At 34.7% G+C, this 17,846-nt stretch overlaps 1 protein-coding gene across 1 annotated transcript in view; it reads right to left on the bottom strand.

Moving 5' to 3' along the window:
• Nucleotides 1–2,070: 2,070 nt before the first annotated feature.
• AUH (AU RNA binding methylglutaconyl-CoA hydratase) overlaps nt 2,071–17,846 on the bottom strand; it is a 114,111-nt gene continuing 98,335 nt past the window's right edge. The window contains exons 8-11 of the mRNA XM_041486755.1: nt 7,785–7,972; nt 6,453–6,503; nt 4,629–4,676; nt 2,071–3,786 (exon numbers count right to left, since the gene is read on the bottom strand). Of these exons, the coding sequence (XP_041342689.1) occupies nt 3,709–3,786; nt 4,629–4,676; nt 6,453–6,503; nt 7,785–7,972 (365 nt within the window). The 3' untranslated portion in view covers nt 2,071–3,708. The remainder of the gene's footprint in view (nt 3,787–4,628; nt 4,677–6,452; nt 6,504–7,784; nt 7,973–17,846) is intronic.

Below are 17,846 nucleotides of genomic sequence, written 5' to 3'. Positions count from 1 at the left end.
TGCAACAGAGCATGATTTAAATCTATAATAAAAAAGGCATATTACCAAACCTTTAGTGATAACACAGTAATTTCTGATTACATCTCTCAAACAACTTTCAGGAAAATTTTTTAACCTCTACTAACTTTGCTTATAAAATACCAATGCTCTTAAAGTGAAAACAACCCATACAAATTTTTAAAACTGTTCCCTGCACATTCATGTCCGAGACTTAGACGAAAGAAAAGCCAACAGGAAAAATGGGCACAAATAGAAAAAAAAGTCACTGTAATCCCACAAAATAGACAAGAAAGATTTTATTACCTTTAGCTGAAAACAACTCTTCTTTTGGTTTATCTGCTTGCCATTTTTCTTTTTCTCAATTTTGGAGATAATTCTCTTTCTAGAAGTGTGCAGAAAAATAACATTTTAACCACATCATCATGAACTTTATCACACCTTGAGTACACAGACTGTATCAGCCTCAGTAGACAATGCTTTTCAGCAGCACCATTAGGTTCAAGAACAAGGCTAAAATTCCACAAATGAGACATGAAAGCACATTGAAAGCTCAATGCACACCACTCAAATGAACACTGATTTTTTTAAAGTACATTTTTTAAAATTGTAAATAAACCCCCTCTCTAATCTCAGCAGACATCTTTTCACGGATTTGCTTGCATGAAAAAGGTGTAAGTAAAGACTATGCAGTGATAAATTAAGATTTCAACTACTCTTTTCACTTTGCTATGGGTTTGGTATGTGAAGTGACACCTGTGCCAAAACCCCTTACTTTACTCCCTAATTTTCCCAAACTAGATTCCAAGTAGCATGATATTCTGCTGTCTCCTGTAGTGATCTCTTCAACAAATATGACTATGATTAAATGCATCAAAGAGCAATGACTGAGTAAAATATGAAGCAGTTGAGAATGATCCTGATGTTTACTATTTTAAATGCAGCCGGTTAAAAGCAGTTCTAGAAAAGCACTGACATGAATGCCGATGTATGATTATGACTAATTTAATATAGACTGACAGAATTTCAACAATAAGTGGGTACCAATGACTGCAAATGTCATAAAACGGTTTCATAGAAAACATCTCCAAAAGTACTTAACTGTATCATTACATAATATTAGAATAAATAGAACACACCTTTTTTTCATTACAGTTGATCTACTCAAAAGCATTGAACTGACTAAAGCCATGCAAAAATCATGAAAACTTTATCCAGAAATTTAGTAAAACTACTAAGAATGTGAGTTACTTCAGCAATATTGAAAATATAAACAGTTCGCTATGTTAAAGGCTAAAATTATATGTGTTATATAAAGTCACACATTAATTTCTGCATGAAGCTGAGAATTTCTAGGCAATTCAGCAAATTGAACTTAAAAATGTTGAGAAGTTATTAGCTGATAACTAATAATGGGTAATGGACCTACCAGTGTTATAACTTTTCAGTATCCAACTCAGTGAAGTCAGAAGAACTCACTATCCAATTGAGCTCAGCAGAAGCAGAAGAAAAAGCTGCTTATGTCTAGGGACCATGAAATAACCTTTCAGAAAACCAGCGGAGACCAGGGCTCACTCATCCATGAGGTATTATGGAGAAAAGCACAGCTTTACCAGGAACTGAAAGAGATGAGCCTAAGTGCTTGGAGGAGGATTCACCAGATTACGCCTTTCATTAGGAAAAGTCAGCCTTTATATGAGCATTTTTGTTACAAATAACCCTCTCATGGAAGCAGAGTTCTAATACTACTATTAATTATGAGCACTGCACCCATCATAACATGTCACTTAATAAATGAGATAGTGAGTAACACATCTTTTGCTAAAATATTGTTCCTCCAGAACTACTTCAACATCACTCCAAAGTATCTTTAAAAACTGCCCTACTTATACTCACTTTGTAATATATTCAAACTGTTCACTTCAAAGAAGGAACTCAAATTGCTATGATATGACACTGTCTTCTCCTGAGAAAAGGAATGCAGAGACCACTGACAGTAAAATTATTTTCTGAGATCAAAACTAATAGTTAAAGGCATGAATCTACACAGTCATATGCTACAGTATTTAAAGATATTAGATGTTTTTAAATAGACATTCACAGAAGCTACTTAATCAGTGCTTGGTAAAAACAGAGGCAGCTCAGTAAGCAGAATGTATATCAAAGTTATGCAACAGAACCCATCAGCAAATGCTTAATATTTTTTTCCTATTAACATAATTATTTTGTAGTCAGTAAAAATGAAAATGACATGTTAGCATTTCAAAAACATGAGAAAATGACCCTCTAGGCTTTATATAACTATCAAAACAAGTACCAATACTTTATTTGCAAATTATTGTGCAAGAAATTATCAACTCAGCAAGTTTACCAGTCAACAAAGTGTGAGCTCTACCAGTTATAATCAATTTACATGTAATGATATGTCTAAATATGAATTTAAATGAGTTCTTGTCATTTCATGTTGATGAGCTGCTTTATCATCACAGATATGGACAGTGACCATAGCTAATGTTGCAGAAACAGCAAAACATGCACAAGTTTCATGAGCCAATGGTAACCCAGCACAAATAAATTTCTTTTCATATAAAAAGACAGCCTTGGACTGCTAAGCCATGTTTATTTTCCAGTCAAATTAACAAAAATACTTTTTAGGAGGTTATTTCCAGACATTTGCTGTATATGCTGCATCCACTGCAAATACACAGTATGAATCATCAGTTTTCTTACCTTGAAACCTACTGCATTTCTCTTGCAATGCATGAAAAGAACTCAGAGGCCAACACAAAATAAACAACCTTTCACCATCATCCCTGTTGTACATAAATATACATTCATAAAATTTGCAAAAGAAATATTCTGGAAATTAAGATAATTCTAGGTTCTATTACAGCAAATTGGTCATATCCCCACACAACCATCTTTAGTACAATCATCAAAAATTTAAAATAACTGGGGCAAATGAAATAAAATTCCATTACAGTGCTGATCAGAAGATATGTTGGAAAAATGCAAGACAAAGACAGGTTAACATACAAGAATGTATAATTAAAGGCTGGCCTCAAAAATGTCTTCATTTAATACAATTAAATTAATATAATGGCAACAACTTTATCAAAAGGACACCATTAAGTGCTAAAGTCAATTTCATTTTGCTTAGGATAGCGTAAGTAAGATAAACAAAGCTGAACATTTTCTAAATTATAATCCTTTTCATTTCCCCTAGCTTTATTAATAATATAGATATTCTGATAGAATACTCAATATAATTTTTACTGATATACAGAATCATTTAAATGCATATTTGGTACAATTTCTTATTTTTGGTGTTCAGTAGTTGCTTTTGTTTTGATAAAATGATATAGCAGATTTATGCTTAACATCACAGATACATTTTGTCTATGTAAAGAATTACAGAGCTTTTTCAATTGTGTAATGGTATGTTTCATACATTTGAAATTTTAAAAATGCTGCATGAACCTGTGACTTTGCCATTACACAGATCAACCATCAGAAATTGTAATGAGCATGAGCTGACACACATTTCTATCTTGGCTTCGTACAAGTATGGACACATTCAAAATGTTGTAATCTGTATGATTTGCTGTTACTTTGGTGATTGTGATATTCCAGGTGCGGATGCAAAGTGCACCTTAATGGTCCTCATAGAAGTACTTTTATCCCCCTGTATTTTAAAGGCATCAGATTCTTTTATTCTCCCTTGTAGCGAGGAGGTCTCTTCTCCTTAAATGCAAGAAGGCCTTCAATTCTATCTTTTGTTGGGATAGTCTGCAATGAGCAGAGTAACGATTCATTATTGACACCAAAACAATACCAAGAAATATATTTTCATACAAATCCTAGTTCTTCAATGCATCCAAGATGCATCAGAAAAACTATAATACAACAGAAAAATTAAAACGATATAGTAAGATATAGGAGTGTATTAGACACTTCAAGGGCACGACTAAAGGTTGATGAACAATTTGGGGGGAGAAGGAGTACCTTTTCTCCAAACACACGAGCTAAAAAAATTCTGTAGGGTTTGAGGTTTGTTGTGGTATTTGTTTTTTTGGGTTAATTTTGGGTTTTTGAGAGGGGGAAGAAGGTTAAAAATCTGATTACCACATCTTAAATAAGCATGTAATGCTGACAGTTCTGTTTCCATCATAAAAATCTTGTCTCAAAGTCTAAGAACACCTAATCTCAAACACATCATTCCCATGTTTTACTGGCAAAGAGGTTTGTCTCAAATTTTTATTGGTCAGCGCACATGCCATTAGCGCAGGTGTTACCGAAGTGTCCTTTGTATTCTTTCATGTTAAACCAAAACAAAGCAAAAGTAAGGCAGTCCTTGGACTGGCATGGTAGTGTATGACTGGCTACGTGTATGGCTGGTACTGCTTCACTACCTTCACCCTAACAGTACTGGTACCGATGTGTCCTGAACTTTGCCTCCTCCCTTAAATTCCTTACAAAATCAGACCAAGTAGATGGAAGTTTAAATAAAATGCCTAAAAATTTGCAGAAGAAATCACAAAGCAATTTCTAGTTAAATTTCTGCATGTTTCATAACAGGCATCAACAAAGCCTGTTTTCTGTGTTTTCTTCATATAATCATATTTACATACCTGAGCATAACAAGCTTCTTCAATTGCTAAACCTGTTACTAAGTCGACCTGAGGAAAAGAATACAATGGTTTTTACAAGAATTTTTTTATTTATTATATATTACTTATAATATGTAAATTACAGCTCACAGCTAACATAAATATAGTGGTTTTATATGCCACATACTAAAATACTTCTGCAAAGTTCTTCTACCCTACTTTAACACAGAAATGCTACACTGACATGTGGTAAGAGTGGTTAGTATTTCTGTAACAGACTCCTGATTTAGCCATACAACTAGCATGCACTACACTCAGAAAATGTCTGCTCTTTACTACGAGTCATCTGGTGAGGTAAAAACCATTGGCTACCTGCACATTTATAATAATTTCATTTACTACAGAGGAAAAGATGCACTGTATGATTATGTAAAATCTTTTCTGAAACAATGTATCTCCAAAATGTCATATAAGAATAGGATAGCATGCCACAAAATAAACACAAATCTAAGTTCAAAAGGATTTAAAACAGAAAAATAAAGAGGACCATGTCTGTCCTGCATCATCATCATCATCATCATCATCACCTATTTTTAATACATTTAGCTTCTTTGTGAGCTGTCCTGAACAGCTGAAAAGGCTGAATTTTGGCCTCACTATTTCTCCAACTGTCTTAAGCACCATATCCTACAGAATTCACTAGCTCTCTTCTTGACCACTGGAAGGACTATGGCTATGCACCACAAGCAGTTTTCAAGGGGAGGTAAGTTATAGCACAAGTTATCAAAGGAAGCCATGGAATCTGTGCCATAGTAGTTTTGTAACAACAGCTTGGACAACCATTTGGCTTGATTGGTTTTGATATACTAGATCTTGTCTTGGGCCTCAAGACTGAACTAGAGATGATCATTCAGAGTCCATCTAACCCCATCATCCCTAATTCTTTAAACACCATTATTTTGACCTTTCAATCCACTATATCTGTAGTCAGACAACTTAGCTTGTAGCATTTTGAACATTGTGTATTGAAATAAATCTCAAATTCCACCATTACTTGCTGTGGAAACCTAACATACTCTGTGCAATGGCATCCAAGTTTGATTCTCAGGCCACCACTTATGGGTGTTACGCTTTGCTGAGCTCACTGGCTGCTTTTGTGACTTTTAAGAAAAAAGGACAAATTCATCTTCTTGGATTCAGTCGCTGCATGTGGTATGATCCTCTTTCCCTTGTACCAGATTGAGATACCAGGTGTCTTGGTGCAGAGCCTAACTTTAAAAATGAACAGACCTGCTGAACTCAGCATTAGGATATGTACACCTAAAGTAAAACACATGTCCAGATGGGATTTTAAATGAGCTTTAGAGATAGGTCAATAGTGTGGCAATGGAGTGGCAATCAGAATCAAACATGAAATCAGGTTCCAGGTACAATTTTAACACTGCTATTAAGCTATTAAAAAAATAATATGCCCTTCAGCCTTTAACTTTATCAGTTACTAAACACTGAGAGCTTGACAGACTTAACAGAGTATGACTTTGATCATTTTTCCCACCTGAGATTTGAAACACAATTTGTTCGTAGTAGTTTATGTTTACTTTCTACTATTAATAATTAGCAGAGTACACTACTCTTGAGGTTACTAAGTCTTGTTACAGAAATCAGCACCTCAGGAGTCTGAGATCTAAAAATTATACTTCATTCTTTAGAAAGTTTTGACCAAACAGACTTTGAAAGACTACACAATGATAAAATAAAAACAGTTCTACAAAAAGAATTCCACAGCAGTACAACTGTGGCCAACCTGACTTACAGTCTACTCTCACGGAAAATACAGATCCTTACCTCCATTCCCTGATTGATAGCCAGTTTTGCAACTCTCATTGCTACTGGTCCCTAAAATGAGAGAGAAAGTTTATTTACATGTTATCAAAACCTGCAAGATTTGTAACTGGAGCGTCTGCACATCAATAATCTTATATTAGGACCATCTAGACTTTGGACTCTGTTAAATTTACTGTATATAAGTCTTATATCCTAGACTTTATCATTACAGTAGACACTTGCTTCTAAACTGATAGTTTGAATATTAAGAAAAAGTAAAAGTATACTATTTTCAAAAGAACCTAATTATTGTGTTTGGTTTATGTTTCAAAGGTGCTGAGTATGTCCACATTTGTCAAGCTTTATCAATTTCCATCAAAACAAGGCTCAGAATGGCCACTTTAAGATACATCATCATAGGTCTTTGCAAGGTCAGTCCTACATTCCCACTACTGCACAATAGAGACATGTGAAAATATGTCATCATGAAATAAAATTAACTGATGCAAGCTTCAAACCTGCAGTATGCTATAGCAAAGCCTGCTCTGGTCAAGTGATGACACTCTTCCGTGAGTGGCTGAGATCCCCAGTAAGCAGAGGGATTCCCACACTCGCCTCCAATGTGCTGCAGAACTGCAAGACATCTTTGCGAATCATCTCAGTCCTGTGCCTATCCATCAGCATCAGCTGCTGGATATTCAGGCCTGCTGATTTGGGAAAAGCCAAATGCTTATGAGGCAGTACTAATAAGAAGTTGTAACCATCAATCAACTTTCCAGAACCACTGTATGTTAAATTTTTTACTGTACTTTTAATTGTCTTTCAATCAAGGTGCTCAAGACAAAAATAACCACCATACCTAAGCTATAACATTTTACATTTCCAATGAAAAATTTTAGCTGTTACACTTGTGATCCAATAAAGTTGTTTAAAATTATTTTCTTTTTCTGCCTCCTATGAATTTTCTACCTAAGACCTTTTCTTTCCTTTTAGGCCTCCCTTCTGAGGAGTTCCACAGCAAAAAAGTAATCTATTGAAATAATTGCTATACTAAAAAATAAAACCTGTATAATTTTTTTTTTTTTTGTTCAAAAGTTGAAAGCCAGAACACATAATGAAAACAAAGACCAGATCATGGCAAGATGAGTACTGATGGAGGTTTTTTCCTTCACTATGAAAAAATTACCAAATACCACCATTCAATACAATAAAGAAAACTTCTGATTACTTGCTACATAATTAGCACAGCTTTTTTATACATAATGTTGACAATTCTCTTTAATAAACTTGTTTCTTTTTCAGTGTTATTATATGGTAAGAACTAAAAAACAAAATCAAAAGAATTTGTTATACCTGAGGTAAGAATTCTCTCGCCAGAGCTAATGCTCTTCTGTATGCAGCATCCCCTGCTTCATTCTGTTCTACCACATGGCTGATCAATCCTATTGATTTTGCTTCCTCACCATCTACAACGCGTGCAGAGAAGATTAGTTCTTTTGCCAATGACACTCCAATTGTGCGAGGTAATCTTTGTGTCCCCCCTAGAGTTTGTAAAAAGACAAAATGCAACTATTACTTTCCCATGTATCTATACCACAAATGTAGATGCCTTGGTCATTTTAAGTGTTTTCATTTTAAATTCCATAAACAATTACACAGACATACAGAAATTCTACTACTACAAAGGCATTATTAAGTACCTTCTTCAGTTTTTCAGACTGCATCTAAATTGAAATCAATTGCCCCATTTCTTAGAAAGACATGTAAGTAACTAAAAATAGGTACTATTAACAGAGATTCTGTCCTATTACAGACAAGTTACCTTACTCATATCAGCCAAAAGCTGAACAAAAACTACTTGACAGCGATTAACATATCCAAACCCTCTATTTCATTTTAATGCTACATATTTTAATGACATAAATCACCACTTCCAAAGAACTATACTAAAAAAGAAAATATACTTTATAAGTCCCTTCTAAAATTTGCACCTTAGGACAATATATTTACACGTAAACTAAACCAAAAGCGCTACTAGACAAAGTCTCTAAGAAGCCCTGGTTTTACCTCATCTTACTCCCATATAATTGTTGCAACCTTAAAGTGTAATTACAAAAAGCTAGGGAAGAACAATGACAGGTGCAGACCAGTGGAGAAAAGCATTTAACTTTATAACAGTTAGCATTTCTTAGCACATTAAAAACTTCCTTGAGTTATCAGCATTTTCAGAAGGTCAATAAGCAGTAACTACATTAACCAGAAATGAAGATTACTTAGCTGGACTAACAATTAACTTTTGAGAACTAACAAACAATGAGAATCTGGGAATAATCATTATCAAAATGGAAGATGTAGATTCAAATCACTGAAGCAGTTTATGAATTAGGACAGCAGAAATGGCCTTTATCCAGGAAAAAGGATTTTGAAAATCACAAGGTCTTCCATTTTGACATGGATCTGAAACAAATACTCAATTTATACAAACAATCTGTAAGCAAAAATTTTTTTCCAAATAGTTATTTCTGCAAGAGCATGCTAATATATTTAAATGTAAATATATGTATATATGCAAGAGGAATATTTATAGGAGTTGTTCACAGCCATGTGGTTTAACAGTGTCCAAATATGTGTGTTCAACTAACAAAATATTTTAATTTCTACTACATAATGTGGACTAAGCCACCAGAATTTTATTCAAGCCATTCAGTTCTCTTACTGATGTTTCCTGAAAATACTTTCAATACATTATGAGATAAACAAACTGACTGAAAACAAACTAAAAGTTTTTGTGATTTAATGATTCAGTTTTCAACTATTATTTTTCTGAACCACAAGCTTCAGTACAACTGTATTCTTTTCTATAAAATCAGATCTGCCTTTGAACATTTTACAAAACACAAAACTGTTGATAGTTTGGAGGATTTCTGCCTTATGCCTTTCTAGAATAGTAGAAGATGACGGCCTATAACAAAAACTGAGTTACATTTTCCAGGCAAAAACTGGAGGAATTAAAAAAATTATTATAACAATTACAATAAAATTTGTAGAACAAAAGCATTAGTAAATAATATGATATTCTCTATGACCTTGCAGTGCTTGAGAGGATTTTACCAAGTCAGTCCTAATGGTCAAGGGCAACAGATATTCAATAAATTCTGCTAATTCTGCTGATTTCTAAAGCTAAGCCAGTGAGAGTGCTAGGGTAAAATTTTGCTACCAGCACAATTTAGAGACATTTTTAAGAAAGGGACAAGGGATGCATATATGGAAAAGTAACCCCACACTGGATCCCAAAAAAACACTACAAACCCTGAAGCATAAGCCTTCCTTTCATCTTGGCTTACCTCACTGGCGACATTCATGGAGAATGACTAAGCTGTATCTATCAAATTTATACCAGACCTACATGCCAGAAAAATGTGAGTTGTGTTTTCAAGAAACTCACTGCTTGTCACACTGAGCTGTTCCACCACCATCATCCCCACCAAACATTTATTGGGTTTTTTATTTAAACATTGAATGTTCTCTAATTTTTCACCCAAATAAGCCATCACACTAATCAACATCTATTCTTACACACATTTTAAGCACACATTGAAACATAGCAAATGTCTGCCTTATTATCCTTAAGAATATTTTAGTCACAAATTATGCCTTTCATGGCAGCCATGGAATCTAGAAAAGCATTCAGTCTGGCTTTTGATTAAAGAAAACTATTTGTCCAAATCATAAGACCTGAAAACATTTGAGGCTGTATTTACTGACTCTGTATCTTCTGCTTCTTTCTTGCACGTATTCCTAGTATTTTTCTTTACTTAATTATCTGCCCCTTCCGTTACTGTTTTATCTCTTCTATTACTGCTTTACCAGGAAATGCTGAAAACAAAGTTTCATTGAGCAACAATATTTCATAACTTTGACCAAACAATGGATATGTTGAAGCATGAAAGAGTGTTTATAGATTAAAAAAACTGTTCTTGCCAGTGTCTTACACAATAATGATTAAAGAGGAAAAAAAAAAAAAAAAAAAGCAGACTATAGTTGTTTGGCTGCCTCCTACACTGAAAAGCCATTAAGCAGAGGAGCATACTCTTTGATTAATATTTACAGAACAGAAGCCAACAGTTCACTGCATCTATCATATATATTCAGTAGTAGGGGTAACAAACTTGCACACACAAAAGCTATAAGACCAAATTAATCAAATGCAAACAGCACACTAAAATACATCCAACACATTGAAATTGCATCCATTTATGAAGAAAAGATGGAGTATGCCACAGATAGATGTTCTGTTTTGGTAATACACAAAGAACACATAGTGTCTGCCAACTATAATCAGAGCTAAAGGAAGTAACACCCAGTCTTCAAAGACGTTACTTAACCAAGGCATTTCATCTAAATGTAGTGCAGAATTTGATGGGAGAATAGTTGTTTCATCTTCACAAATTTAATGACATGTTATTTCAAGGACTAGTGATCTGGTATTACTCACTGTGCTGATAAAAGCATTTAACATTTACAGTTGCAATGTAAATGTGCTCTTACCTGAAATGGCATAGAGTCAATGTTGTAATCATTGCAAATAGCACTTTTAGATATATTATTTCATATTTAAAGTTTGTTCACTGTGAAAAGACACAGTAAACAAAAGAAGGCTAATTTCTGGTACAAAAACTATTAAACAGTATTTTTAAAAATTTAACAAATAGTTTATTTTGTATGAATATTTATTTACTGTGAGTAATTCATCATTTACAAAATATGTACACAACTGGTTTGAATTAAGGGAATTACGTGATAAATGCCCAAGAGTATATCCAACAAGATGAAGCAACCAGCTTACTGGAAATAGATTCATCATTCTGGCAGAGAATATCTACAGTCAGTAGTTTCTCATAGCTGACGGCACTGTCAAAACATATTGGAAAAAATCATGTTCTGACAAAAAAAAAAAAAATCCAAAATGTTATTCAGTAATAATCCTGTTTACTAAATCAAGTAAAGTCAGTCTTCCTATCCTATCCTATCCTATCCTATCCTATCCTATCCTATCCTATCCATCCTATCCTACCATACCCTACCCTACCCTGTCCTACCCTGTCCTATCCTATCCTTTGTTTGATTCACAGCAGATGAATTTAACTGACAGGTTTCTAGTTTTCTTCTTTTGAAGAGTACTGTGCACATCTTATATTTTACTAATAATCAGTGGTGAAACCAAAACCAGTCATCCACAAACCTTCTAATTAGAAGTAAAATGTATCCTTGTGGTTTTTTTGCAGAAAACTCTAAGTAGATTTTTCACTCTTCCATTGAAACTCATAAAAATATGGAAAGCAGATAGCTACTGTTTATAATAGTGAATCCTCAACAATGTAAGCTCACAAAAAAACCTAATATGGATAAAATTATTATTTTGGTATAACACTTTTCAGTCATGTTATGTCCTATTTACAAGTCTCCGTAACAGACATAGCTTCCACTGTTAAAATTCCTACCATCTGTTGCTAAGTTAAGAAGTTTTCAAAATACAAAACATGCTAAAGGTCTAAACACTGTACCTAGATAACATTTAATGACAATTTTCCAACAGACTATTTCCAAGATTAGGTCTCAGTCTTGAGAAGTTGTATACATTTTAGTTAATTTAAATCCAGGTATAAATCTTTATGGGCTCAGGCATCCCCAATTTTCTCACAGAAGAAGACATGAAGAACATGAAGAGCCCTTCTCCAGCACAAACCAGAGAACCAACTAATAACCAAAACAAGCTTAGACTGGGAAAGACACCCATAAAGATGCAAAAAGATGACAGGATGAAAACATGCTGGAGAAGAAAAGTGATGGAGAAGAAAAGAAACAAAACACTATTTCTGTAAGAGGAAAAAAAGCTCTGAGATGACAAAGAGCAGGCGGTAGTTAAGGCCACTCTTATATATGACCACACAAGTCTTTGTTTGGAAAAAGACTGGAGATCTGAGGAAACACTGAGGCAGTGGCCTGAGGCTGACTCAGAAGTTGCTCCAGGGTTTGTAATGACTGAGGAAAGAAGTTTTTTTAGCAAAATTTCATAGGAGGTTGCCCAAAGGGTTCACACAAATCTGGCTTGTCAACCAAGCCAAAGAAAGCTCCACAGACATTCCAGACACAATCTCCCTAGCTGAGGTCCAAGAGGCAGGACAACTTGCTGTCTATGCCAGCCTGGCTGTGGCAAACCCCATCTCCAAAACAGCCCACTTAATTTGCAAATCAGTCCTTAACTTTCACAACACATTCTATTCATCTGCATCTACGGACTGGTTTATTTAAAAACCTATCTGAAAAATACCTATACCAAACTGCCATGCGTGGGTGGCTTGAAGATGACAGCTTAAATCAGAAGAATGCAGTACTTGGCCTGAAGATGTATGAATGCCTAAGATGCATGAGAGGAAGTGTAAATAAACTTTAAGAATTCACTAGCAGTTAAATAATTACAGCTTTTGTACTGAAAGATGAAATGGTCATGTAAATTAGAAAAAGTAATTTATTTTCAAAATAAATAATTGTCTTGTAGATTGAGAAAATAGAAGATTGTTTCCTAGCAAATGGCTGCGTATGTGAAATGGATGCAACCAACGAAATGCATCTGGAACCCAAAGTTTATAAAATGAACTCCACTTCAAAAGGGATTCTGCACCTGGCATAAGGACTCACTCCACATTTCACTCACAAATATGGTACAAACAACTCCACTGTCAGACAAAACACTGTTTGAGAAGCACAGATCAGTGTTATTCCCCATGAACACCCAGGACCTGTGACTCCAGGCAAAGCTAATGCACACACTGACAATATTGTTTGTTTTTAAACTGAAATTATTTGAGAAAAAAAACAACCTCGGAAATGCCAGACTGTTCATCTACTTATTAACCTCTACTTAAGTGTACACGAGTGCAACAAGCACGAGCACACAGAGATACTCAGTAAGACCATGTGCCTTCCTGTTACCCCATATAGGAGCTTGGTATTTTGTTGGATAATGCAATCAGTCACCTTAAACAAAATTCAGAAGTAGATACGCATTAAAACATAAGTCTTCTTGCTGCAGATAGATATTAATGGCCCACAAGAAGGCATTTTCCAGTTTCAAAATTACACCCACAGATTTATGAAGTCATTACTCAGCTGTAACAACAGGTAGGAGGTTTAGACCAGTGCTGCACTGTATGATCCTACTTCATAAATCATGTGGGGTTTATGTGTAATAAACTTTTATTTAACTTGTATTTTAAATAAATAATTTTACTAGTCCATATTCTTATATTTTTCAATTGACTATGACAGCTAGACTTCATTTAATATGAAAATCAAGACAAGAAAGAAACAGACATGAGAAAAATTTTTATTGCTACCTACAATAAGTGAAAGAGAAAAATTAATTACCATGCTAGTATCCTATTTTACTTATATTTTTAATGAGATCACAGGCTGAAATTGGGTCAGTTACTATAGTTTTCAGTTGATGGAACTGAAATGAATAAACAATAAGCAAAGCAAAAAACAGACTAATAAATCTGAAGTCTTCACTGCTTACAAACAAGTGATTTGAATGTTTTCCTCACTTGAGTGCTCTTACAGAAATTTACCATTTTATTCTTCCACACAGCAAAGAAATCTGCTAACCCCCCCCCAACCAATTCCTATTCCTTAACTCTATTCTTTCTTCCATCCTGACTACTATCAAATTAATCTGCTTTCAACTCTTCTGGAGTAATGGGTTTTTAAGAATTGATGTCTGAAATTATTCATCCCTGAAATTCTGTGACTTGAGTAGCACTAAAGAAAGGAGAATTGGTAGCTAATACAATGGAAGCTTAGGGAAAACGGCAAAGTCAATGAGACAGCAGGAGGACAGAATCTCACCTGGTTCAGCTACCAAATCCCATGAAGGCAGAGCACTCTCTCTACTGATAAATACATGTCAAATTAAGTTGTACATACAAAGCACATTTTTAATCTTAAGTAAAATGTACTCTCAGCAGAGGAAGCATACACTGCAGCTAACCTAGTACTTAGGCTTTAACATAGTATCTACAACAATTTGGGGGTGGCTTTGAAAACACAGATTCTACAAAAAAAAATTGGCCAAATCCTTCAATACCGGCATGCATTAATATAGCAATATGCAATCCAAAAAGGAAACTCTTCTGTAAATTGGAACATGAGATACATTAGTATCAACATTTCAGTTTAAAGCCAGTTCCTGTGCAACAGTGGACCTAGTCCAATAAGCACAAACTGGTATTTTAACACTTTGTTGTCTGGAACTACTCAAAACACTTTTCCTTAACTTCAGCTCTTCCATCACCTTCTTCATATGTTTTAATTCTTCGAAAAAACCCCCATAAATCAATATGTAAAGAGGAAATCAACAAAGAGACTAAATAAGCAATTATTCCCAGTCATCATCTGTCAGATGGTTACAACACTACAGGAATGAAATACATTAAGAAAATACCTTTTATCTTCCTCTTGCCTGCTGCTTTGACATAGCAATACAGGACAAAAGTCTCTGTTTTTAGCATGCAATGCAACATGTATTGTATGCAATAGCAAGTCTTTCCCCCACAGATGAAGAAACTAGAGCTAATTATATTATTCTGTCACCTCATCAAGTGCACATGAGTTGGATTTAGTGGACCTTTATGGTTTTAAGGATCAAGAAATTGGACAATAATTTTGTTTTCCTTACATCCTACATCCAAATTCCAGGAAGAAAGACATTAGGGGCTATATAGGCATGAGGTAACAAAGACATGAACCCATATCAACAGCAAGATCTAGAAGAGATGCCCTGCATCTGTGGGGTCCTGCACTGCACTTACTAAAAAACTTAAAAATATATTTTAATTAACATAAGTCATTAGGAATAGTTTGTATAAAAAACACTAAGGTTCAACAAGATTGGGAACACCACTTATTTCTGGTTATCTGGCTTCATCCTGCTCTTCAGGCAGGACTGTTTTGAAGTGAACAGAGACCACCACTGAACACTTTGTGCTTCTACTTGTGGCTACAGCCCAGCTGCTGGCTCCTAGTTTCTGGATCTCTCAGGGCACTCCTACATGCAGATCCTTTGACCCTTCTCTGGCAGCAATCCATCTGCTTGACTAAAGATTCAGTGCTAGAGCTCTCCCAAATCCTCAGCAGGTTAGGAACATTTTACTGGAGCCTAGAGACATCAAAAGCTCTATTACTGCCTAAGTCCTTCAGAGAACACATGGTATTTGAGCAAGAAACTAAAATTAAAAAAAAAAAATCTTTAAATAAAGGACACTTTTCTCTTGAAATCTGAAGAGAATCGTGGAATCTTTAAGGAAAAAAAGATTAAATGACAAGGATTGCAAGAGTCCATTAGCCTGCACGGCCAGAAATTTGATGAGCAAGCATGAACCTACATCACCTTCTTGGCCTCAGTCTCTTTTCTCTTTCTTTCCCAGATAAAATGGCATTTTTTAAAAGACTTACTACTTTTGTTTCATTTTGTGCCTGCAATGCGTTTCACCCTAGTTACTGCCAGCCTTCCTCCCTATCCAGACTCACTTGTAACATTTATTATTCTTGGAAGTAGACCACTGAAACAACTCAGAAATTGAAAAAATTTATCACACCTCCATTTTTAATCCTAGTCAAACAGGGTTGTATCTTACCATCCATGTGTAATTGAAGGTCACACAGAGAGCTGTAGGTGTTCTGTGGAGCTATCTGGTGAAACACCAGAAGTAAGATAGCTTGCAATGTGTTAGCATGGCCATTATGCCTTTTTGTGTTACATATGCTCTCTCAATCTCTCTCATCTGTTTCCTTGTCATACATCTCTATTTCTTTAGATGCTTTTAAGATTCTAAAACAACATTTCTGGTGAAGCAAAATTAAAAAAAAAAAAAAAAAAAAAAAAATAAAAAAAAAAAAAAATAAAAAAAAAAAAAAAAAAAACCAAAAAAAAAACCAAAAACAAACAGAAACAAAAACATCATAGTTTTACAACTTGTTTCCTGTTGATAATTAAGTGCAGGCATTGAACTGAACCCTCTGAATATTAGTAGTCCTACCTACATCTGAAAAAAACTTATTAAAGTGAATTTATCCCTCCTTTCTAACCTGTTGCTTGTATTCAAGCCACATAGTAATTCATACCCGTGAGACTTGTGTGAAAGAAAACCGTGGTTATTTGAACAGACAAAAATAAAATCTAATTAATAAAAATGAGACCACTAACGTGACAGTGATCTCACATTGTACCCACATTGAATGTGTGGAGTATCCTTGAACAGAAGCAATTTGAATTGTTTTGCATGGATAATTTCCCAGCCCTGGTAATAAGTACAACCTCTCCTTATTGGTTCATAACAGAACAGAAGGCTAGGTGCAGCCTGTGAGCTCAGGCTGCTACATTTGAATCCCACAATCTCCCTCCTTTGACTAAACACAGTCATGATCCCCTACAATACCCTGGCTTAGGTCCCTAAATATGAGAGCAATGGTGTTTTCTTGCAAACACGCTGAATGGGAAAGAAACAACTACTTCCCGTTCAAAAATTAAGAAATGTTTTCTGCAAATATAAACTACATACAGCTGATGCTCAATACACACAGAAAGGAAGGCAGGGTATTGGGAGAAAGATATTTTTAAAGAAAAAACACTGGGAAATTGAGGATAGGGAGTAAGCCTGAAATTGCAGGGAGTTAGAACAGATGACTGTAATTGGAAGAAAAATTTTCAGTGACCCTGTACAGAGCTTCTAAATGTCTCCTTTTTGTGCAAGATCATCACTCTGTTTCCTAGAAACTGGGCAAATAAGGGCTTCCTTTAGCTTGGAAGTTTTCTAGAAAAGTCTAGAAAAAAATTCTTAGGACCATCCAAATTCCCTCTGGCCAATAAATATGTTTCATCATTCTGCATAGTCAAGGAAGCCAAGAAGCTATGAGGACCACATAAGGCCCAAGACAAGAGGAGAATTTCACTCTATCCATAATGAACTAAGCAACTCCTTCTGTCAGGTATTCTTCATATTAGCATATTGAACTAAAAGGTCAAAATTAAACATTCTTCATCCTTTTTAGTTTTGATAAATCAAGTTTCAATGTAGTTACTCATATTTCTTGATGCTCAGATGCAAAATAATGTCAAAATATGCACTGGGGTAGGCTTCTGAGAGACTGAATTCTTAAAACACTCATGTCTCTGTCAACTACATTGCACTCTGTTCCAGTTTTCTTTACAGTTTCACAAAACTGCCAGAGCAAGAATTATCTTAGAATTATTAAACTCAGTCATCTGATTAACAATGTCTTTCCAGATCTCAATTTCTTATTATAATATAAATAATATTAATATAGAGTTGTCAGCAAAAAATTACAAAGGATTAA

Source organism: Pyrgilauda ruficollis, unplaced genomic scaffold (genome assembly GCF_017590135.1).
Source record: "Pyrgilauda ruficollis isolate IOZ18807 unplaced genomic scaffold, ASM1759013v1 scaffold78, whole genome shotgun sequence".
Classification (NCBI taxonomy): Eukaryota; Metazoa; Chordata; class Aves; order Passeriformes; family Passeridae; genus Pyrgilauda; species Pyrgilauda ruficollis.
The sequence above is the reverse complement of the archived record's forward strand: the minus strand, read 5'-3'. Positions and strand labels throughout refer to the sequence as shown.